This window comes from Epinephelus fuscoguttatus, linkage group LG16 (assembly GCF_011397635.1).
Source record: "Epinephelus fuscoguttatus linkage group LG16, E.fuscoguttatus.final_Chr_v1".
NCBI lineage: Eukaryota > Metazoa > Chordata > Actinopteri > Perciformes > Serranidae > Epinephelus > Epinephelus fuscoguttatus.
This window is the reverse complement of record NC_064767.1, coordinates 4,513,291-4,538,750: the sequence shown is the minus strand read 5'-3', so window position 1 is coordinate 4,538,750 and position 25,460 is coordinate 4,513,291. Positions and strand designations below refer to the sequence as shown.

Genomic DNA, 25,460 nt, shown 5'->3' with positions numbered 1-25,460 from the left:
AGTCACATCACCGATGTCATTTTTATTCTTTGACACAACATCTATATGTGCTCAATGCTCCTAGATGACGCAATGCATCTGCATCGTTAAACTAGGACATGCAAGCTATGGAAAAATGGGAAAATGCAAGTGTAGGGACAAATAGATTAAAAGAGTAAAAACAATTACTCGTTGTGATTAAAGCCAGGGCCTGGAAATGTTTATGAAGCAAACTGCGCCGTATGTCCAAGGTGTTTCAAATGTGGTAAAATGGGGATCAGGGAGGTGGAGTCTCACATGCAGAGCCATAAGCACAGAAAGTATCGTCAGGGTCATTTTTACTGTTTATTTTGAACTGACATCAATGCGTTTCCCTGGAAAGAGTATATTTTCGCTTTTGGTGTGTTTTTTCATCACAAATTTGGTCTTAAATTTTATTTAAACTCATTTTAAAAAGGTCTTAAAAGTCTTTAATTTAATTTGTTTACACCTGTAGACACTCTGATGAAGCCCCTTTGAATTGAATCCAATTAAAACTTGCTGTATTTAAAGGCAGAGCTCTTACGTTACACAACAGGATGTTCAACGTGCCGCTGTTTCTGTTTAAGTCAGCATTTTGCTACATTTTGTCGTGGCTCAATACAACCCTGGTTTAAAGCAGATGTAGATACGTACGTGTCATTATGGAGTCATTGCTGAATGCACAATGTAATAGCTATAGAATAAAGACGCCATCTGCATTTATATTGGTTTCCTATTAGCATCGCTTTCACTGTGCAGTTCTGTCGGCCACTGGGTATGATCCTCCAGGAAAATGAGGGCTCCATTTACGGCACAAAGGAAGTGTGTCAACCTTCGCACAACCATAACATAAAGAGAATAGCTCTTATTTTTCCCGAAAACCATCGGTGGCTGTTCCAGTTACCAAGGAGTATCAGTGGAAGTTCTTTTCAGTTACCACCATCAGCAGCAGAAACATAATTTGCACAGTTTGGTAAAACATCTGTAGGAGGTAAGACAGGTCTTTTGTGCAATCACAGGTTAAAATTTACAATAAAACACAATGGTATTGTTTTTTTGTTTCTTTGTTTACAAGCCAACCCGAACTCGTGTTATAGCCGCACACAACTCCCTTACTCAAGATCTATTTGGTAAACTTTCATCCTGCGAGGCTGGAAGATTTTGGTGGCTGGAGAAGTCGAATAAAATCACATTCAAGCCTCTAATTTAGGCTAAGCATGACGAATTTGTCTGCACTCTCTGTCCCAGTTCACCCTCTGTGGACTCTTATTAAACCTTGTGTTCAGGGGTCATTTCCTGTTGTTGGTTTGGATTATGTTCTCACAGCACAGTTTGTTGGGAAGAGACTCTCCTCTGAGAGTGAATAAAGCACTTCAGCTATGTTTGGTGTTAAGCCTAAAACCATTTATTTTCTAAATGACAAAAAAGGTAATGTACCTGAACGTTAAGGAGGAACCAGAATGTTTTTTTTTTTTAATAAAAGGGGAAAAGGAATTTTTAAAATGACGTAAGCCAGCAACAAAATCCTTATTAACAAAGAGAACTCGTGATGAGAGTGACGGAAAGAGATTAGTTGTTCCCAGAAACACAGGGAGGTGAAGAGTTCTTATTTTTGGAAGACTGTTCACCTCTCTGTTTGATTTCCAAATCGTGTGTGAAGCCTTTTGAAGTGCAGGATTTGTCTTTTGAGCAATGCATGATAGAAGAGAGAAGTTAAGATTAAAAACATGAAATCCTGTGCATTATTAAATGTGTGTGTGTGTGTGTGTGTGTGTTTGTGTTACAGGGTAACAGAGTTGATGGGTTACACTCCTGAGGATCTGCTGGGTCGTTCAGTCTACGACTTTTACCACGCCCTGGACTCAGACAGCGTCACAAAGAGCCACCACAACTGTAAGCACACACGTGTACACACTCAGATATAAAACTTGAATTGATGATAAACTATGACTTTTTTTGACATACTATTCTATGACTTTTTCGACATGCTACACTGACTTTTTTGACATGCTATACTATGACTTTTTCACCATGCTATACTATGACTTTTTCAACATGCTACACTGACTTTTTCGACATGCTATACTATGACTTTTTCACCATGCTATACTATGACTTTTTCAACATGCTACACTGACTTTTTCACCATGCTATACTATGACTTTTTCGACATGCTACACTGACTTTTTTGACATGCTATACTATGACTTTTTCAATATGCTACACTGACTTTTTCGACATGCTATACTATGACTTTTTCACCATGCTATACTATGACTTTTTCAACATGCTACACTGACTTTTTCGACATGCTATACTATGACTTTTTCACCATGCTATACTATGACTTTTTCAACATGCTACACTGACTTTTTCGACATGCTATACTATGACTTTTTCAACATGCTACACTGACTTTTTCGACATGCTATACTATGACTTTTTCACCATGCTATACTATGACTTTTTCGACATGCTACACTGACTTTTTCGACATGCTATACTATGACTTTTTCACCATGCTATACTATGACTTTTTCAACATGCTACACTGACTTTTTCGACATGCTACACTGACTTTTTCACCATGCTATACTATGACTTTTTCGACATGCTACACTGACTTTTTCGACATGCTACACTATGACTTTTTCGACATGCTACACTGACTTTTTCAACATGCTACTCTGACTTTTTCGACATGCTATACTATGACTTTTTCACCATGCTATACTATGACTTTTTCGACATGCTACACTATGACTTTTTCGACATGCTATACTATGACTTTTTCAACATGCTACACTGACTTTTTCGACATGCTATACTATGACTTTTTCAACATGCTACACTGACTTTTTCGACATGCTATACTATGACTTTTTCACCATGCTATACTATGACTTTTTCGACATGCTACACTGACTTTTTCGACATGCTATACTATGACTTTTTCGACATGCTACACTGACTTTTTCGACATGCTATACTATGACTTTTTTCGACATGCTACAGTTGCAATCAAAATTATTCAACTCCCATTGCATATTAGGCTTATTGGCAAAATGTACAATTTTTCAGCTGTTTGTAATAAACAAAGTAGACAAGAACAGTTGAAATAGTTTAATAAAATTAATATTACCATGGTTTTTATCCAAATTCAACACAAAATGCTACTTTTAATCACTACTGCAGTCTCAAAATTATTCAACCCCCTGTCTCAAGCACACCCGATGCAACTAATCACAATTATTCAACCCCCTGTTTCAAGCACACCTGGTGCAACTAATCAAGGCCTTCATTAGTTCAGGTGTGCTTGAGACAGAACACAGACAGTTGAAACCAGAAGTTTACATACACTATATAAAAAGGCACATAACCTTTTTTTTCTCACCGTCTAACATTAAATCAGACTAAACGTTTCCTGTTTTTGGTCAATTAGGATTACCAAAATTATTTCTATTTGCTAAATACCAGAATAATGAGACAGATCATTTTTTAGACAATTTTTTATTACTTTCTTGAGAGTCAGAAGTTTACATACACTAAGATTAGTATGCCTTTAAACAATTTGGGAAAGCCCACATGATGATGTCATGTCTTTGGAAGCCTCTGATAGGTTTATTGACAACATGTGGGTTAATTAGAGGCACACCTGTGGATGTATTTTAAGGCACACCTGAAACACACTGCTTCTTTGTGTAACATCATGGGAAAAAAAAAAGAAATCAGCCAAGACATCAGGAAGAGAATTGTGGACTTGCACAAGTCTGGTTAAACTTGGGTGCAATTTCCAGATGCCTGAAGGTGCCACGTTCATCTGTTCAAACAATTATACGCAAGTATAAACACCATGGGAATGTCCAGCCATCATACCGCTCAGGAAGGAGACGGGTTCTGTGTCCCAGAGATGAACGTGCTTTGGTCCGAAATGTGCACATCAACCCAAGAACAAAAGCAAAAGACCTTGTGAAGATGCTGGCTGAAGCTGGTAAGAGTGTGTCATTATCAACAGTGAAACGAGTCCTGTACCGACATGGGCTGAAAGGCCACTCTCCCAGGAAGAAGCCATTACTCCAAAGAAACATAAAAAGCCAGATTACAGTTTGCAAATGCACACAGGGACAAAGACCTTAATTTTTGGAGACATGTCCTGTGGTCTGACGAAACTAAAATTGAACTTTTGGCCATAATGACAATCGTTACATTTGGAGGAAGAAGGGGAAGCTTGCAAGCCTAAGAACACCATCCCAACTGTGAAACATGGGGTGGCAGCATCATGTTGTGGGGTTGTTTTGCTGCAGGAGGGACTGGTGCACTTCACAAAATAGATGGCATCATGAGGAAAGAACATTATGTGGACATACTGAAGCAACATCTCAAGACATCAGCCAGGAAGTTAAAGCTTGGGCGCAAATGGGTTTTCCAAATGGACAATGACCCCAAGCATACTGCCAAACTGGTTAGAAAGTGGCTTAAGGATAGCAAAGTCAATGTTTTGGTGTGGCCATCACAAAGCCCTGATCTCAATGCTATTGAAAATTTATGGGCAGAGCTGAAAAGGCATGTGCGAGCAAGGCGGCCTACAAACTTGGTTCAGTTACACCAGTTCTGCCAGGAGGAATGGGCCAAAATTCCTGCAAACTATTGTGAGAAGCTTGTGGAAGCATATCCAAAACGTTTGACCCAAGTCATACAGTTTAAAGGCAATGCTACCAAATACTAATGAAATGTATGTAAACTTCTGACTCTCAAGAAAATAATAAAAAATTGTCTAAAAAATGATCTGTCTCATTATTCTGGTATTTAGCAAATAGAAATAATTTTGGTAATCCTAATTGACCAAAAAACAGGAAAAGTTTAATCTGATTTAATGTTAGATGGTGAGAAAAAAAGGTTATGTGCCTTTTTATATGGTGTATGTAAACTTCTGGTTTCAACTGTAAATGCCTGGACTGGCTAGGGTTTTGTTGAGAGTGACGTTTGATTGCATGTTAGAAATATGGCTAAGTCAAAAGAATTGTCCAAAAAGTTCAGTGAAGAAATCGTTGCCTTGCACAAACAAGGAAAAGGATACAAAACGATAGCAAAAGCTCTGAATCTTCCTAGAGATACAGCTGGAAGCATAGTTCGCAAGTTCAAAGTCAAAGAAACAGTGGCTACACTACCTGGACGTGGCAGAAAGAGGAAACTATCAGCGGCTGCCACCAGATTCCTGAGGAGGCAAGTGTTCAAAAACCCTCGAGTGACTGCAAAACACCTGCAGCAAGACTTGGTGGCAGCAGGCACTGAGGTTTCAGTTTGTGCAATAAGGCGCATACTAAACACCGAAGGGCTCCGTGCCTGGACCCCAAGACGCACACAACTACTGACCTAAAAGCACAAGAAAAGTCGGCTCCATTATGCTCAAAACCATATAAATAAGCCACAGAATTTTTGGAATTCTGTTCTGTGGAGCAATGAAACAAAACTGGAACTTTTCGGGCCTATGGAACAGCGGTATGTCTGGAGGAAGAAGAATGAAGCATATGCTGAAAAGAATACCCTGCCTACAGTGAAGCATGGCGATGGCTCAGTGATGCTCTGGGGCTGCTTTGCTGCCTCTGGCACTGGAAACCTGCAGCATGCGGAGGGCACGATGGATTCAGTCAAGTATCAGGAAATCTTAGGTAAAAACGTTGTGCCGTCTGTGAGGAAGCTGAAGCTTGGGCATCATTGGACCTTCCAACAGGATAATGATCCCAAGCATACCTCAAAGTCCACCAAGGCTTGGTTTCAGAAGAAGAAATGGAAAATTCTGGAGTGGCCGTCACAGTCGCCTGACTTGAACCCCATAGAAAATCTCTGGTGGGATTTGAAGAAGGCGGTTGCAAAACGCACACCCAAGAATATTACTGAACTGAAGGCCATTGCCCATGAGGAATGGGCTGAGATTCCTCAGGAACGCTGTCTGAAGCTGGTGTCTGGCTATGCATCACGTTTGCAGCAGGTCATAACAGCAAAAGGGTGTTCTACTAAGTATTGAAGATGCTTGTCATGAAGGTGTTGAATAATTTTGAGACTGCAGTAGTCATTAAAAGTAGCATTTTGTGTTGAATTTGGATCAAAACCCTTGTAATATTAGTTTCATTGAACTACTTAAACAGTTCTTGTGTAATTTGTTTATTGCAAACAGCTGAGAAATTGTATATTTTGCCAATAAGCCTAATATGCAATGGGGGTTGAATAAATTTAATTGCAACTGTATACTATGACTTTTTTCAACATGCTATACTATGACTTTTTTGATGTAATATATTATGACTTTTTTCAACATACTTTACTATGACTTCTTTTGAGTTAGAGACACGTGCACACACACTTAATTAAATAAAAGTTATATTAATGCATGTCAAAAAAACTATGTATTACATTATAGATCCATGCAGGTGATGTTAGAACCAGCGCACCTCCCCTAGGTATGACTAAAAAAAAAAAAAAAATCAGGCTGTGTGTCTTTATAAGTTTTCTTTTCATATTTTTAGTTCCTTAATATGTGTGGTAAAACAGTCTGTTTGTGTGTGTGTGTGTGAGAGCGAGAGAGTACAGAGCAGGGGCATGGTATTAGGATGGCTTTATTAAATTAAGCGCAGCCATGGATGGCCTGATGAGGTTTGCACATCTGCTGCCACAAACACACTGGACAGGGGACCAGGTGGCCTCTATTACATTCTAATGACACGAGTGTGTGTGTGTGTGTGTATGTGTGTGTGTGTTTGCTAACAAGGCTCTGAAGTGTCATGGCTTTTCTCCAGTGACAAAACTATATCATTAGAAGCTCTGAACAACAGTGACAGTGCAAGAGGACAAGTGGTCATTTAGGTTCTTAAAGCCACACCTGCATCATAATGGCAGCATGTCTGTGTGTGTGTGTGTGTGTGTGTGTGTGTGTGTGTGTGTGTGTCTTTGCCTAAATATCCAGTTGCTACACCGGACCTTCCAAAAATATTGACCATTGTCCCCAGAGGCTTATCGTCATCAGACCAAGAGTCAGTGAGTTCAGAGATTGCTGCTACAGAATCTGTCATTGATTTGGTGATGATTTTAGTTTGACAAGTGCATCTTCTTAAATCATGTAGATTTGGTCTTTAAGAATTATTTGTCATGAAACAATAAATACACAGCATATATCAATCATGTAGGACGTTCTGGAAAATATTATTGTCGGTATTTTGAGGCTAAAAAACAAAATGAAGGAAATGACTTGAAATTAAGACCTGACAACTCAGGATGTCTACAGATGATGTGTTCTGTTGTATGTGGATTTAACAGTTTGTGAGTGTGTGTGTGTGTGTGTGTGTGTGTGTGTGTGTGTGTGTGTGTGTGTGTTCCTTCACTTCTGGTCCCAATCATCTGTGTCTACAGTCCTTAGTTGGCCAAAATCTGCTGAGATAAAGGCTTCTCTATCTATCTCTCTCTGTGTGTCGCATACACACAGACGGGCCGCTCTCACGGCCAACGTGACCAGCCTGTCGATCAGCACATGCTAACAGCGTTCTCTGCTACATGCAATGTTGCCCTGAGGTTCCTCAACACACACACACACACACACACACACACACACACACACACACAATCACTGGCCTTGTGCACACTCTCTGACCACAGATCTGCTTCTTTCCCACGCCAGTGCTGAACTTTGGACTGCAGCCAGAACATCTCCCTCTCAGCTCAAAGTCAAACATCCCACTTTCTCGTGCTAACCAACGTTTGGTTGATTTAACAGCCTTGTGGAAAATACATGCATGGATATTTACTAAATTAAAAAGTCATTTAAATAACCAAAAAACACAAAGCACATAAAAAACAGCTGTTCTGAGCTTTGACTGCAAATAGAAGAATAAAAAGTGAGCTCACGAACAGGAGGGTCAGTTTTCAGTGTTTACTGTAGTGTGCTGGCCAATGAAATGTAAGCACCTCATAACATCACACAAGATCAACAATGATAATTTTGTTAGTGTTCAATTACAATAAGAGCTCCCATGTGTGTTATCCAAACCTCACAGGAGCTGTAGATCTTTAATAATTGCTTTAGCTGAATGATAATACACTGGTCATTATTCAAAGGTCTTTAAAGGGTTTCATATGACTTAGCAGACGAGGAGTGAAAGGAGTTTTTACAGCAACATAAAACGTGGCTCAGCTCACACCTGAGTTGTCTTCATTTTCCAAACACAACAGCTCATTAACACGTCGCTCTTTCTTCCTCTCTCTCTCTCTCTCTTTGCAGTGTGTTCCAAGGGTCAGGCCGTGAGCAGTCAGTACCGCATGCTGGCCAAGAACGGAGGCTACGTCTGGGTCGAAACGCAAGGAACTGTTATTTATAACAGCCGCAACTCCCAGCCACAGTGCATCGTGTGCATAAACTACGTCCTCAGGTGAGCGCCGTCATCCAAGAGTTATGGCAAATGATAAGTGAAAAGATGCGTGAGTCAAAATCAGGTTGAATTTGGTCAAAAAGTGTCAATTGTTCTACATGTCTGGGTATCTGTAAACAGTCGTGTCACCTGTCATATGCTGGGCCAGTGACAGCCGTGGCCACAGCCATTGTGTTTTTGGGTTGTGCGTCCATCTATGTATTCCATTCCTTTAAAATTCTTCAAATTTGCACAAACTTCCACTTGGACTCAACAATGAACTGATTAGATTTAGAGGTCACCATGACCTCATCTGTCTCATTCTTACGAACCTGATATCTCAACAACACCTTGAGGGATTTTTTTTTTTTTTTTTCAAATTTGGCACAAACGTCCTCTGCGATTCAAGAAGGAATTGATTAAATTAGTTACCAGATGTGATAGGCCTGCAGAGGCCACGCTGGGGTTGTCCATCCTTCCCATTTTCATGAAATCAATATCTCAAGAACACCTTAAGGAACTTTAATAATTTGGCACGAACGTCCAGATGGACTCAAAGATAAACAGATTAGATTATGGTGGTCAAAACAGTGACCCCATAAAACATATTTTTGGGCCATAACTCAAGAGTTTACATACTAATTATGACAAAATTTCACTAATATGTCTGATAAATAAAATTATGACGTGATGACATTTTATATCCAAAACGTCAAAGGTCATCATTACTATGACATCATAAGGTTCTGCAAAAACACTTTTCAGGCCATAATTCAGTGTCGTATCTCCAGTTTAGGGGAGATATTTGGTCAGATACTGAATTAGTGACACTAATCTTGGTTGTCCACCTTGAAACTGTGCTGATTGTGTAGATGCTCTGTGCTGCCGGGGGGGAAGATGTGTGTGAAGCGTCCATGTTTTCACAGACATGGATGTAAACTGCAACTTGACTGGTTTACGGAGGCGCACAACTGTGAGGTGGTTATTTGAGTTTAAGTCAGTCATGTTTTTACCCTAAATGCTTAGATGTCTTTTTACCTGGGAATAACCAAAACATGGTTAACTCCAAATCCATCTTTAAGCTTTTTATACGCTCTGAGGCGTTCTCTGCACACACAACCCAACTCACTCTGCTCTGTCTCCAAACCTGCAGTGACATTGAGGAGAAGTCGATGATTTTCTCCCTGAAGCAGACGGAGTCCCTGTTCAAGCCGCGCCACATGAGCAGCTTCTTCACTGCTGGAGGTGCAGGCGTGACTGAGCCAGGAGAAGCCCTCTTCACCAAACTCAAAGAGGAGCCGGAGGATCTCGCCCAGCTGGCTCCGACACCTGGAGACACAATCATCAGTCTTGACTTCGGTCTGTATTTACTTCCATCCTCTGTTGGTTTCACTGTGTTAGAATAATGTCATGGCGACTTTAAATACATTTTAAATTTATTAAAATGTGCAACTACATACATACAAACCAGCATCATCTGGCGGTCTTGTGTTTGTCAACCCTCCCTCCACATGGCACATTTATTCTATATCCTGTCTTTTAACAACTGAATCTTATTTTGGCTTCTTTCTTGCAGATCGCCCTCAGTTTGAGGAGCCCCAGCAGCCAGCAGGATACACCCAGGCTTCCTCTGCAGCCATGCCCCCTCCAGGGCCTCCATCGTGGGCCAGTGAGAGCCACAAGCCTGCTCAAGCCACATCAGCTCCAAGAGACATGACTAACATGGCTGGTACATTTACCGTGCAGCAGAACCCGCCGCCCGGCAGCGCCACACCAAGCCTCAGCAGCTGCTCCACGGTGAGGACCAGACTGAGTGACTGAGTGTTAAATTGAAAGGAGTAATTAGTGAGCGAGCTACTGGTTGTTTTTTTTTTTTTTTCATAGTTTGTTCTTTCTGTGTTCAGTGAGGCCTGGGGGGTTAAAGTTCACTTACTGTGGGCAATGTGTGTGAGAATAACGGGGGTGGATATTTGGACGGCTCTTAGCAGTGAATAGGCCCTTTGTCAAACCTCATCTCTCGCTCTTTGTTTCTGTCTGTCACTTTCTTTTTACAATGTTCTGTCTCTCACATTTTGTCCCTTTTCCCCTGTGCTCATCATCTTGGTTCTGTCCTCCTCTGTCTCACACCATCCTTTATTCTCCTCTCCTCCATGCCCCCTCTCTCCCCTGCAGCCCAGCAGCCCAGGTGATTACTACAGCTCAGTGGAGAACGAACTGAAGGTGGAGCTGACTGAGAAGCTGTTTGCTCTGGACACAGATGGCAACAACAGTCCTGCAAACGCTGAGGTGTGTGTCCCATGAATATGCTTATGTCTAAAACTTTGCCCCTCTGTTAACAGAACATTAGTTTGATTTATGAGGCGACAATAACTGAATCTGACTGAGAGCTTGGTTTTCCTCGTCTCTCTTCCTGTTTGGCAAAAGTGTCTTTTAAGATGGGCAAGATTTTTCCCATGTTGAAGGACAATTTGTTATTCATAGGAAGTGGATCATTACTGCCTTTTTAAACATTCTCTGGTTAGAAATTTGTCATTTTAAACATTCTTTTCTAAGCAATGATGTTCACTTATCTAAACTATCATCAAAAAAATCACATCAATCTGCTTTCAGAAACCAAAATCTCGGTGGTATATGCAAACAAACTGCCTCTCTATTTTAAGAATCAAAATCCAGTTTATTAACAGTAGGTTTTAAAATACAAGGAACTGGCACTGGTAAATTCTGTGCTGTGCAGAAATGTCTTGCTGTAGCCTGGTACAGAGTTTTACATCTTAAAAATACATCTTTCTTTAGTTATAGGTATTTTAACAAAGATAATGAACCATCTGTACTTAAGTTTTTACATTTTAAAATTCTTTATTCATTACTCAGAGCATAGAATCGAAAACATAAACATTCTGTCTGCATTAAACGTATCAGGTAGGGCTTCTGTACACTTAACATACAGTGAGTCATAATGTCTTGAAGTCATCCAGAGAATCAGGACCCTGAGGCAATCTGGCACGCTGAGCACATCTGGTGCCTAGACCAGGCCTCTGTCACAGATCCGGGAGATCCGTCCCTGGACCTTATTTAAATTCAACGTACACAAAAACAGAAATATGCCCAGTGTGAATCACTTCAATTTAGTTGGGCAAGAGTCCATTTCAGTGGGGCTCTGGGCTGTATTGATAAGGCCAGCTGGAGTCTCTTTCTAGGTTTGAACAATTTTGTCTAAACGACATGAGTCTGCATTTATGTACCTCAAAATATGTACCAGTTCAAGAAGGCAAAAACATCAGCTGGGCAGCAGGGTAACATGCATGTCTTTATCTTCTCCAGAGGGACTTGAGTGACCTTGACCTGGAGACCTTAGCTCCTTACATCCAGATGGACGGTGAGGACTTCCAGCTGAATCCCATCATCCCAGAATCTGAGTCCCTGGAGGGAGGTTCAACAGGATCCATGGGGAGCAACAGCAGCCTGTCCCAAACACACCAGGCCAACCCACAGAGCTTCAGCAACATCGCCAGCCTCTTCCAGCCCCTGTCCTCTCCTCAGCACCAAGGCCACTTCCAACACCAGCAAGCTGCGTCCTGGGGTGCAGGGGAGAAGAGAGGCTCCAACCAGAGGACCTCAGACCCTCGTTTTATGAGGCAAGTGCACAGTCCTCCCTCAACGGGCTCCAGCTGGCGTTCATCTGCCCTGGAAGGGTGGCAGAATCTGCATTGGCCACCGGACCCTCTGTTAACCTACCAACAACAACAACCACGAGCCACCAAGGCCTGCCTGATGGACACTTTGTCAGGAGAGGAGCGCCCGTCCTGCCAACAGAACATGTCACACCTTATGCAGAAACAGAGGTGATGTAACAACCAACACAGTCACATTTTAAACCTAGAAATAAGATAAGAAATAGGGCTTTAAATACCTCACATATTTATACATGTAAACAAACAATGTTATGTTGATCCATCCTGTTAGTAGATCGACCATAGCTGGCTGTTTTAGCATTACATTTGAATGTGTGTGTGTGCTTGTGTGTGTGTAGGTCCATTGACAATTTTGTACAAGTCTACAGGGACATGAGTCCAGCCAGAGTGGCCATGGCCAACAGCATCAAGCGCTCCTTCAACCAGATGGTTGTGGTAAGTTTCTCTGATAAACATGCAGGAATTAATCTGTCCAGTTTCAGTTGGAAAAGGTCCTGAGAGGTCTTGAGAATCATTAGAGCATAAAATAGGGCAGATTATCCAGAGTAACTGTCTCATAGTGACAGGTTTGAGACAGTTTCACTTGTGTAAGATTCAGGGGAATTTAGAGGCATCTAGCAGTGAGCTAAATTATCCGCAGAGGTCTCTTCCTCTCTAAAACAAACACACCAGGGACTCATGTTTAACTTGTGTATGCAGGAAACAAGGCCTGAAAGAGGCGTACGCCACTTTCCATGCAGAAGTTGTGATCTATAAAAACAGACTTGATGTAGGAAACATTGACCCATGCTTACAAACATCTTAGAGACGTGATATTGTCTAATATTTTTCAGTTCACACCATTTTGGTTAATGTCCGTACGTACATTTTTAGTATGGCCCTATGCGCTGTTTTATAAATGAGACCCCTGGTGATTTAAACAGGTAAAAACACTAAATAAAGCAGTTTCACATTACAAATCAGTGTTTCTCCAACACTGTTTGGCAAGTCAGGTACAGGTTTGGTTTGTCCGTTCTGGGCTACTGTAGAAACACGGCGATGTAACGTTGTGGACTCCGTAGATGAGGACAACTCCAAAATCAGGGGCTGAAGTTGACAGCCACACTCACCACACTGCTACTAGTGCAACAACAGCCTGCTAGCATAAAGCCAATAAGAGTAATATAAATAATGTAGAAGACAATAAAGGCTACAGTTCAGTCAGGTAGGCTAACTCAGGCAAGGCTGCACTAAAGAATACTCTCTCAAAAGGAGAGAAACATCCCTCCAAAACAGCGACAAGGCCAATTAAAGAGATTATTTAAGGAACAGTTTGGACGCAGGGAACTTTTTTCCCAACAGCATTGCAGAGCAATCCAGTTCTCAAACATGTCTACTGGATTGATTTGAATAACTTTAAAGCACTTGACGTCAACACTGTGCAGCTGTACTATCTAGGAAAATACAAGTATCGGATCAGGACTCAGTATTGGCCGATTCTCAATATTAAATGACTCTGGTTGGGATTGGAACATCCCTAACATTTCCTTTTTTCATTATTTATACTTAAACAAAGCTGTGACGGGGAATTCACTCTTATTTTGTGGACAAAGGAGCTAATTAATTAATTAACCATGTAACTGTGTTTCAGGGTGAAAGCACGCCACCAGAAATCATATGGAAGAAGATGAGGGGTGACAGTTGCGTGGCCATGGATCGCTCCCTCAGTGCGGGATCACTGGCAGGTATGTGCGCAAAAACATGTCACGCTATCATCTGTTCCCACCAAGAGCTGTACCTGTAATCCCTCTGTTCCTCTGTCTCAGTGTCAGATATGGGCAGGATGATGCCAGGCAGCATGACCTCCTGTCTCAGCTCTCTGCAGCAACACAGAAAGTCTCAGTATCCTGGAAACGGGACAAATGAGAAGCCCTTTTCTCAAAAGAGCTGCAGCTACACAGAGTATAACATGCTGCCTTCCAACAAGAAGGGTGAAGGTGAGTTGATCTGACTTTACTCTTTACAATCCAGAGTTTTAGTGCCAAGAAGCTCAGATTACTATGTGATCATTTCAGTCTGTAGTTGTGTTGCTACAGTTGGTAACCTTTATGAATATAACTTTGTCACTATGTTCTGAAAGAAGTACATGAGACAGATGATGTTTGGAAAAAAAGTCATGTCCCTCCTCCTCCGATTGCTTTAATCCACTGTGGCTCATTGAAAACAACCAATCAGAGCCGAGGACTCCCTAACTACTTTCTAATTATTTTCAGATACATAATGTTAGTGTACTGTTGAGCTATAAAAAGCCAAAGTAGGTCCAGCCGTTTAAGTGAATCCAAAATGGCAGCCGGGTCGCAAACTTAATTATTTCACAGCTAAACAGTCACTGAAATGTTTCTGAAAAACATTTAAGGGGGAAATAGGAGCAGCAATATCAGAATCTTGATTCATATTTTATCAGCTCTGCCTAGTTTGACGGCAGTTCATGTTCGACAACAGTTTTCGTTCATATGCACAAAAGCCATTAGAAATGCTACAAGGCAATAGTGCAGGCAGAGGAGTAGGACTTTTTTCACAGAATATCAGTCTCATTTACTGCTGTGTTCATAAAGTGACACTTTCAGCAAATGTGAGAAGAATTGTTTTTCATAAATGTTTCCAACTGAAGCTTTAAAGGGATATTGCACCCAAAAATGAAAATTCAGCCATAATCTACTCACCCTCATGCTGAGAAACGCTCTGGTGAAGTTTTAGAGTCCTCACATCACTTGAGATCAACGGGGGGGGGGGGGGAGGCTAGCACACCTAATGGCAGACGGCGCCCCAGACTAACATCCAAGAACACAAAATTGAATCCACAAAGTATCTCCATACTGCTCATCCATAATGATCCAAGTGTCCTGAAGCCCCGACATAAAAAGTTGTTTGGAAAAACGTCATATGAACTCTGTTTTTAGCCTCACTGTAGCCTGTAGCTCTGACTGCCTCTCTGTGCTCCGCGCTCACGTGTGTGTGCTTGCACGAGACCAGCGAAAGCATGAGCTTTGCTCACCTGTGTTTACATCACGTGACACGTACACCACAGGGAGAGACAACAGTAACCACAGAGCTAAAAGATAATTTGCACTACGGTCTTTTAGCAAAGGACAGCCCAACATGTCTGAAGACTTTGAAATTGAGGAGGAACAGCATTTCTTTGTTGAGCCGTATTTGTTTGAGCCCGAGTATATGGACGGAACTCAGGCTACTGGACGAAGCAGCCGCCGCAGCTCATGAGCCTAACCCTCAGCCAGCCGCAGAATACCGGAGTAGAGCACTGGAAACCTGGTGGTGTAGTTGTTTCAAATGCAAAGCAATGCCAACGGATGAGGAAAGTCTTTGCTGCTCAGACTGGGAATTGGCGATGCCTGCACTTGAGAATCTGGACATCAGTACTGATGAGACTGCTGCTCTTCAAAGACCGTGCATCACTGATCACCCTGAGCGCGCACACGTGAATGCGGAGCACAGAAAAGCAGTCACAGCTACAGGCTACAGTGAGGCTAAAAACAGAGTTTTTAGCCTATCCCTTTAAAGTTGTATTTCATTAAAACAACAGAACTGCCAGTAAGTATATTTCAATCAGGTTCTTAAGCAAAGAAACTTAATTCATGTTTTCTCTGATTATTTTTACTTAGCCATCACATAGATGTTATTTTAAGGGATCAGTGTGTAAGATTTAAAGCGATATATTGGCAGAAACTTAATGTTTCTTTAGTGTAAAATGTAATTGTTGTGTTCTCCTTACCCTAGCATGAGCCGTTATTATCCACGTAGGAAGCAAGTCTTCGTTTATGGAGATCGCCATGTTCCATCACAGACGTTTCTACAGTAAACAAGAACAGAAACTGAACATTGGTTCTATTTAAGACTATTCACATTTTCATATGTTTAGAGAGGAAAATACCTTTTAGGATAATTCGGCTTTCGGTAAACTGTCTGAATGTTTGGTTAAGTTATCAGAAAGAAAAGGTGACTGCACATTATCATGTGCTGCACTAGCTGCCTGCAGTGACATGTCAAAGTCGGTCAGAAATACATGGACTCGTAACATGAAACTGTGTTTTTTGGGTCTGTTTGTTAAAGACTGAGAGAAACCTCTGCAATAGCATGTTGTGGGTGAGCCCCGAGATGCTGAATAGCGTCGGAGAAGCACTGATTTGTAATGTGAGACTGCTTTATTCAGCGTTTTTAGCAATTCTAATCACCTGGTCTGTTTGTTTTGGAGAAGAAGAAACCTCTGTGGATAATTTGGCTACTGAAATAAACTTTCTGAACAATGAACAGTGACGGATGCCACAAAATCCCCCTAAATTTTACACACTTCACCTTCAAGAAAATAAGGTTTTTAGATAATGTTACAGTCCAACATAACTTAATAGAATTGAGACTGTTACTGATGTCACTGCCTGCTTGTATTCAATCATTGGTACACACATTTTTTCACAGTTTTTCTTTCATTTTCTAGGCATTGCTAGTCGCTTGCTGGGCCCTTCCTTTGAGGCCACCTTTCTGCCAGAGTTGACCCGTTACGACTGCGAGGTAAACATCCCGCTACAGGGCAGCCTGCACCTCCTTCAGGGCTGTGACCTGCTGCGAGCCCTGGACCAGGCCACCTAAAGCCCCAGACTCAAATCTGCCATTGAACCGGACTTAATCCCAACCCTAAGCCTCAACCTGCAGCCTGAGACATAAAGTAGTACTCTCGAAGATTTTCATTTCAATAAGTGTCTGTTAGGTCACTATCTGTCGCTGAATGAGGTGGTGGTGACTGAGCCTGTGGCCCAATGATGAAAGCCCTTGCTTTTGCAGTATTACAAACAGGGTGTATGTGGCAACATTCCCAGAAGAATTCACAAGCCGCACATAGTCATTAATAATCCACTCACAAATACTCAGAAACATAAAAACACACACCGTCTCGGCTGTGGTAACCCTTTCATCTCACCAGCTGCAGAGCTCACAAAACGAGCTGATATAGAATAATTCACCAGCCTGGTTTCAAGCCTGAGTCTGCCAACAAACACACTGCAGTTACTGCCTATCACCATGGGTGCCACCAAAGACAACGCAATGAAGATCTTCGAGATTGTAACTTTAAGCCTTTCTTTACCTTCGTACCTCTGGGCCTCCTGAGAGCCCTGAGGCTAAGCTACCTATGGGGATTGGTATTCATGACCACATTCTGTTGCTGAGATATCAGGGTCAAGCCATTTAAACCCCTTTTTCCGCTCAACTCAAATGAGATGCAGGTCGAACAACAGTGTACAACCCTGCATTGAGCCGACCACACATATATAACATGGGTCACTCCGAGGAAAAAAAAGGTCAACGGGGGACAATTAAATGAGTAAAAATGATGCAACACTGTCAAAAACACACCCTGATTTATTGCAGAGCACTGGGTTTGGTGTAAATGCTCTGTGTTCCCGGGCCTTTGGTAAAAGGGGCATTAGTGGCATGGGATCCAATCCTACAACCTGTGTCTTATCCAGGCCCGGTCTCTGCCACAGACCTACACCCTGATATGAACTCTATGCAGCTCAGTTCCCAGACCTACCTTCTCTTTATTAGCTAAATCATTTGGCTCCGAGGAGAAGTACTATCTACCTAGACACTGTGTTCTTTCACTTTGTGTATCTGACCAGCAATTAGACCCAGCCCACTTTCCTAGTCCCAGTCTAAGCCTCAAGCAAAAGTTGGGTATCATGAACTGGTTCTGAACCAAGAATTCTTTACAAAGCATGCTCTTTGATTCTGCTTGTTGAATCCCCCCCCCAAAAAAAAGACGACTTAAAAGACACCGCTCCCAAATCACATAATGCTAGCTTAGGACATCTAATCTGTAAATGGCAATATTATGACAGTGTATTAGGGTAATAATAGAAATGTGATAATTTCAAAATTAAAGCTACATGTGCCATATTTGCTCAAACAGTTACTATATCTTGACAGTAGTACGTAAGACAGAAAGTCTCCTAACACCCAGTCAGAGCCAGGTGGAGTCCCTAATGCAGTGTCAGTTACAGCTCATGCAAACGCTCAAAGCCAAAAACAGCGTACATAACACAGACAAGAAGACAAAAGAGGACTTGTGAAAGTGAAAGCAAGCTTTTCACGCATCGTCTTCTGTTTTCTTGTCTTTGTCGTGTACGTTGTTGTTGGCTTTGAGCGTTTGCACGAGCAACGATTGACACTGCATTAGGGACTCCACCTGGCTCTGATTGGTTGTCGTCATTCAGGTGCACTGGATTCTAGCAAATGCCATTAGGAGCAGCAGGAGGAGCTAGAAAAACATGTTTTATCCCTCCATTATCCGTCTCAAGTACTACTGTCAGGACATAGACAGTTTCAGTAAATACGGCTTTAAAGTCGTAAATTTACAATTAAAAAAATTAAATATATAATCTGAGGTTAAAAAGTCATAAATTTGTAAGAAAAAACTCAGAAATTCTCTTATTTAAATTCACAAAATCTCTAGTTAATAATAAATAGAAACGACTGGACGTAAATGGCTGATTGCGGCTCAGATTTGAATATAGTAATACACAAGTTGCATGAACAGCCATGTGATGTTTTAACAAATGTATTTTGTTTGTGTCTTGCAGTTCACTTGACTCTGGTGTTTCAAAGCAGGAACGCCTGGCTGTTCAACCTCGTTGCCTGTTTGTATGTGACCGAGCAAATAATGCATCGACACATGTTTCAATAGTGCCAAAATATCTGTTAGCTGAGCAGAATAATGTGAGTCTCATGCTAAGCTAATTGCTATAGCAACCTGAAACCTGTCGGTGTCATGGGGGGGGGTGTAACCAGCCATATATACGCTCGATAAATATCTTACACTAATAAATATGTTCTTGGTCTTAAAAAAAAAAAAGGTGCTGTTGATCCAACCCTGCAAAGTGCAATGATGTGGTTCATTGCTGAAAAATGTAATTCACAAATTTATGACTTTATGATTTCAGAATTTAATAGAATCAATTTTTGACAATAATCTCAGAAATTCTGAGTTTTTTTTCATCAGAATTTCAGGCTACCCTCCTCCCCCTACTCCGGGGTTATCTTTTAATACTTACAGCAGCCTGTGTTGTTGTACCGCATAGACAGTATTTCTTTTTTTAAATCATAAAACACTTAATTATAACGGAGAGTCATCTTAAGATAGGTGTTTTTCTTTCAGTTCATTCTCAAAAACACCTGAGAATTTGCATTAATAAGCAGAATCAGAATACAAATGATACCCAACTCTGCTGGAGCCTTCTCCACATATACAGACAGACACACCTCTACAATCATCTACCTGCCTCTCTGCCTGAATCCATCCCATCTGAGTCACTATGACATCCTCACCTGCTCTGTTTGTTCATTCTCACAACTGGTGCACAGCAGCATTACTTCAGTTTGGGTCAAAATTAATGCATTTTATTTTAGTTCTTATAATTTGTCTTTTTTTTCTGTTATGAGACATTTTAGCTTTCTTCAGATCTCCCCACGTTATTTAATCCAAATCGACGGGATACTTTACAATATCAGCTTTGTTTCTCATTTATTTTTTATGTTCTTCTTACTCTACCTACAAGACTCTCATTTTTTGTGTCTAGCTCACAGACACACTAATAAACATATATTGCAATACATGTAGTCTACTGTAAGTTGAATATTGTTAAGTTTTGTTTTTCCTTTTTTTGTCTATTTTCTCTCCTTAAATCTGATTTATCTAAACTTGTTCCTCTCACGCTTTCTCGGTCTCTAGCGCCAAGTGATGACAGGGTTTTTCTTATTGTGCAATTATTTCATTAAGCTCGTTATAGCCAGCAACATAGCTCGCCTCATCATCAAACTGATAGCTTGTACAAATGATCTGACTTACATATTGTAGGCTTACACACTTCACACGATGTGACTTGGAAGTGGAGTGTACGTGTTATTCTTCATGATTAGGACGAGGCCAGTTTTTCTTGTAAGTGTTGACACGGAGCGGCTGCCCATATTAGAAAGCTTTGATACAGAATATTATTAGTCGACCTAATACACAATGAACTAGGAGCCAGGTCAGAGTTCTTATTTTCAACATGTAGACTGTAGTTTTCACCCAACTGATGTCAGTGATCACATCGACAGAATGCGTTGTATAAAAACAAGCTTTCCTCTCCTTTCCTGTACTCAAAGTATTTTTCTTATTCTCACTATTTTTTTGAGGTAATCGTCTTCGTGTGGTGACCACTTTAAGAGTATGAATTATAGAGCTTTGTCACATCTACGTTACGTATTTAAAAAGACAAAACTAATGTTGAAGATAGTGTTTTTAGTGTTTATGTGTTCTGGTACTTTGTCCTTATCTACGCCTGTAGATGCAGATGGATCAGATCTCTCGCAGTGCTGTTTCCTCTCGTGCTGTTTCTGTGTTGTGGCATTTTGTTCTGTTATTTTTTTTCCTCCAGAGTTTTATTCTTAAATATCCCTAAAATATCTATTGAATCTTTTGGCTGGGCAGTACTGTTTTTGTTCTTGCTTTAAAACTAAAAGATAACAGGAAAAAAAAAAGAGTTCAGATTAAAGATGAATATCAGTTTCACTTTTCAGATATGTAGCATTTTGAATATTGTAAAGAAGGTGAAGTTGCCACATAATTAATCACATAGTTTTCAAGTTGCATATATAAAAGCAATGGTGCTTTATAGACCATGTATGTGTCATTTTTAGAACCTGTATTACATCTCTTGGATCCACTAACACTATATTTTGATGTTCTCTGTTTTATGTTGTGCTGAAAGTTTCTTTAAAGTTTCTTTTAATCCGTATAAATGTGTCTTACGGTTGTCTCATCACATACTGAGTTTGCCCTTCAAGTGCACAGTGTGTTTCCTGCGACCCTGTAGATGACTTCCTCTGAACTCTGGGGGCTGTTACTGAATAAAACCCTAACTTGACATTGGATTTTAACACCTTAACTGTGTCTCTCAGCATTTGTCATTTAAAGGGATAGTTCAGATTTTTTCAAATGGGGTTCTGTGGGGCGCTTATCCATAGTCAGTGTATTACACACAGTAGATATCAGTTAGCACGCTCTTAGTTGTGCAGGGGCCTGCAACAAAACATATTATAGCCACCTAAAAAGAAAAACATCAATGTCAGTTAAGTGTCCACTATATTGAGAGTGTTTTCACTGCTTGTTTCAACAGAGGTGCTGTCAACGGCTTCAGTTCCCCATCTTTGCTCTGGTTAAAGCCACCAACCTCTTTGTGAGTCCAAACTAACCATGTCAAATGCCAAATTCACACAATAACACATACAAGCTAACTGATGGAGGCAGCAGTAGACCAGCAGCTCCTGTGTGCAGCGATGTTAAATCACAGTTTTTCTCAATGGAGTCTGGCTTTGAAGACAGCTTCATTACGGCTTCATTTTCCAGTTGAAAATCACTGTCTGACATTAGGGTGAAGCAGTGAGAATACTCTCAAGAAAGCATACACTTAACCTGATGCTGATTATTTAGATGGAACTTTTTTGAGTGGCTAAACCCCTTCTACTGTTTGTAATATACTCTCTATGGAAAAGTACCCCGTACAACCTCACTTCAACAAATCTGAACTATCCCTTTAACAACCAGCTGGCAGAGCCTGATATTAATGTGAAACTACAGTAGAAGCTTTGCATTTGTTGGGTCCACTTGCCTTTTGTAGTCAGTGTCACAGTTGGGATGATTTTCACAACAACCCCTCAGAGTCTGTAGCCAACAGCTCCTTCGTAGCCTCCTCTGATCGATCATTTAGATCCAGACAGAACAGCAGCCTAGTCAGGAAATATAAAATAGAAACCTTTTAGATTAAAGTAGAACCCACTGTAGACCCCCTGGTGATGACGAGTCAAAATTATTAAAAGGTTTTTAAGGATGTGGATTTCCCAGCTCATCACATGACCTGACTGTCTGTCGATGAAGCTGCTTGTAGGTGTTTTAGGTTTAGCTGAAAAAGATCTGACTGGACAGTGAAAGTTCTCCTGTGCGGGTCAGAGGGGACAGCAGTGTCCCTCAGAGTTAGTGCCTTGCTTTTGCAGACGCACGAAGCAAATTCGCCTGAGTTTTAGTTCGATAAATAGTGGCTCAACATGCTGCATGGCCTGCCTTAAAAACATGTGCACAGAAGCTTTAAAATTTGGCCATTAGTTCCTACTCAGTTACTGAGAGCACAGGAATGGAGTTCATTGGAGCACATGATAATTCAGATGTTTCGAAGGGTGAGAACCAAATCTGCTGTTTAAATAAATCCCAGTATCAGAAGTGAAAGGATGGTGCAAAGCTGTCTGGTAGCAAAATTGGTAACCAAAATGTTATAAGTGATGATAATACTGTCCAAATGTATGAAAATAAAACCCAGATTTTAAAGAGATTAAATGTTAACTACAAACAAACCAGCTAAGCAACCCAATCAACAGAGAAAAATGTTGGTTTTGTACGTTTCTGCACACCACTGGTATGTTACATTTGCTCATTGTTACGTAGCAGATCCGTTGAAACTTTACACTTCAACAGTGCTTTGTTAACATGGCAAGGTGTAGGCACAAAAACAATTGATTAAGGTTAGGAAAAGATCATGTTCTGGCTTAAAACAACCAGTTTTGGTGCCACAAACCCCGCTGGAAACGACCACTTACTGTGCTTCTGTCCCGGCAGGAAAAGCAGCAAATGTGACATATTCTTGATTTGCAGAAATGTACAATGCCAACATTTCCTCCTAGCGACATTTCCTCTAGCGACTGAGCTGAGCAAAGCCACGAGGTTTAATCAGACTGGAGATTGTTACGATCCTGAGAGAGGATGTGGGCACAGAAACAGTTTGAACAGTTACAGAGATGTGAAAAGACAAGATGTTGAGTAGAGTGACATTAAAAGGGAGATACATCCTGCTCAGCCTGCCCACTGACGCATATCTCTCAACTCCTCCAATCAACATCTTCCTCATCTGTTTCTGCTGCCACTCCTCCTCTCTCTGCACTTTCTTTTAAGACTTGAAAACCAAATTTTGTTTCCTCTCCTTATATGTGAGCGTTACTTGACACAAGAGGGCATTTTTAACACTGCTAACATTGGAAGTTCTTCCTGCACATTGAGATATTCCTATTTAAATGATTATTTATAGTATTTAAAGACTTAAAATTTATTTTTGCTCTGTATTTTAATCAATCATAAAAATCAAACTTAGATTAGGTTTCCCAGAAAAGCACCTTAAAGCATGTTCAAAGTTTTAAGTCATTATTATTTTCATTATTTTTTTGGAGACCAAAGAGGTTTTAGGATGACAATAAATGTTCTGAAACTTGCACATGGAAGAAGATCAGTACCTCAGATGGACTTTTTAGCAACTGATGAGATTTGAACTAAACTGTGTTAATGTATGTGAACAGAGTTGGCCAGATGGAAGTTGATTTAAATCAATCTAGGCAGAGGTGAAGTCCCGCTCCCATTTTACGATAGCTTCTGCTGCAGAAGCTTCAGCCAGACAATCTAAAGTTGATTAAAATGTGTATCGCTAGTCATTTTAACCACGACAAAACATTTACTGTATTTTTAGCATTCACAAACAACACCTCTCTGAGTCTTAAAGCTTCTTAGGAGGTATAGTTTTATATCTGAACAGAGGAACAGGCGTCAGCTATTTAGAAAGACAGAATAACTCGAAGAGAGACTGCTATCCAAAAATGGGCGGGGCTTCACTTCTCTATTTAAACCTCAGAAGGCTTATCACCAGTCCTAGTGCTCACACTGTGCTGCTTGAAGGGTTTCCCCCCCCAAAAAACAAAAAATGGCAAAACACGTCGGAGTTAATTCATTCACTGCACTTCCTCTTTAAAGACAATATCAGCATTTTTTCTTGTGTCTCGTGTGACAACAGGGTTTTTGTTTTTCCTTATGGGATCCATGTTGAGCTACGTGTATTCTGTTTTTGTCCATGTCATACAGTACAGTTATATTAGCTGATTCTTCATTTTTTTAATATGCTAAAAAATTCATATTGATCTTATTATTATCATATATTGTTATCATTGTTATTACTATATGGGGAATTTAACCCAATAAGAAGTTTGTGTTTCTGCACTGATATCTTATTATTAAACCATACTGATCTTACCCTCCCTTGGCTTCAGGTGTGATTTATGTCTGATGTTTTACTGATCACAGAGAAACTCACCCACGGAAAAATGAACATGGAGGCTATTAACAGTAAAACATGTTAATGTTTTATTGCTACCAGTCTCCAAATAATTACAGAAGCACGATGCTGGTTTGTAAAAATAATATTCAGTTTTACTGGACCTATGATGCAGTCATATTTTATATTCAGTTATACACATTTTTGCATTCTTTAAACATTTAGAACTTATTAAAGAGTTAAAGTTTGAATTTTATATGGTAAAAGCCTAAGTGATGTTACATATTTAGTGGGAAACAACAGAGGTACCAGTACAGAGCCCTGTGTCACCCCTCTAACTAAACTCTAGCATTGTATTAAATTGTTCCTGTTGGTAAAAAACCTTGGACCTGTAATCGTCCAATTTTAGATGAGCAGAAGGATTACATGCTTCTGTATAAACAACGCAACTGTCAGAAAAAGATATGGACTTGTTAGTTTCTGCAAACCAGGGATGTGTTACATTTCCATGTTATTATGTAGCAGGTATGTTTAAATTTTGGTTAAACACTTGGTTATGGTTAGGAAAGGATCAGATTTTGTCTTAAAATACCTGGTTTTGGGGCACAATGTTGCCTGATATCAGTCAGAATTGTCAACTGCGTTACAGTTGTCGACATTGTGTCCACTCGAACCAATTTCTGCTAAGGAGGAGGATCCAATTTCCCCTAACCAATCACAACAGATCCACATATCCATCTGAATCTAACATAATTTTAAGTCCACACTGACAGGGTGCCATGCCACCGTAACCATTTTGCTGGGTTAGTAAAGACAAAAGGATGATGTTGGGCGATAGTAAGAAGACATGTCAATTTAGAACAGCCTCGATAGCCTTATTTACAGCAGTCACCATTGTTGTAACTACTTCTCATTATCTGCTTGACAGCAGCCTGAGTCCCTCCTGGCTAATCGTTCCTCCACCTGCAAGGCTCATTGTTGTTTTTTTATTTTAACTGGGAAACTGCTGTTTCATGTCATGATGCCAGACACATCAGTCAACTCGAACTCAACATAGTGGGCGGACTAAAAGGTGCAAACCCAGGCAAGGCAGCAATGTCTCTGTAAAATCAACCACTTTGCGTGACACTATCCCTGATGCAAAAACAGCCATGGGGCCCATGCATTTATCTTCAGCAGACTTGACTACTATCTCTGTC

General features: G+C 40.6%; 1 protein-coding gene across 2 annotated transcripts in view; it reads left to right on the top strand.

Moving 5' to 3' along the window:
• Positions 1–24,244, top strand: part of epas1b (endothelial PAS domain protein 1b) — an 81,340-nt gene extending 57,096 nt beyond the window's left edge. The window contains exons 7-17 of one of the 2 annotated variants that reach the window (XM_049600223.1): positions 1,787–1,893; positions 8,270–8,417; positions 9,550–9,755; positions 9,973–10,193; positions 10,569–10,682; positions 11,718–12,238; positions 12,427–12,523; positions 13,719–13,812; positions 13,894–14,064; positions 16,578–16,651; positions 18,718–24,244. In XM_049600223.1, coding sequence (XP_049456180.1) covers positions 1,787–1,893; positions 8,270–8,417; positions 9,550–9,755; positions 9,973–10,193; positions 10,569–10,682; positions 11,718–12,238; positions 12,427–12,523; positions 13,719–13,812; positions 13,894–14,064; positions 16,578–16,651; positions 18,718–18,726 — 1,762 coding nt within the window. In that variant the 3' untranslated portion in view covers positions 18,727–24,244. Of the gene's footprint in view, positions 1–1,786; positions 1,894–8,269; positions 8,418–9,549; positions 9,756–9,972; positions 10,194–10,568; positions 10,683–11,717; positions 12,239–12,426; positions 12,524–13,718; positions 13,813–13,893; positions 14,065–16,577 lie in introns of both variants that reach the window. The other variant, XM_049600222.1, reaches the window with a different exon arrangement.
• The last annotated feature ends 1,216 nt before the right edge of the window (positions 24,245–25,460 follow it).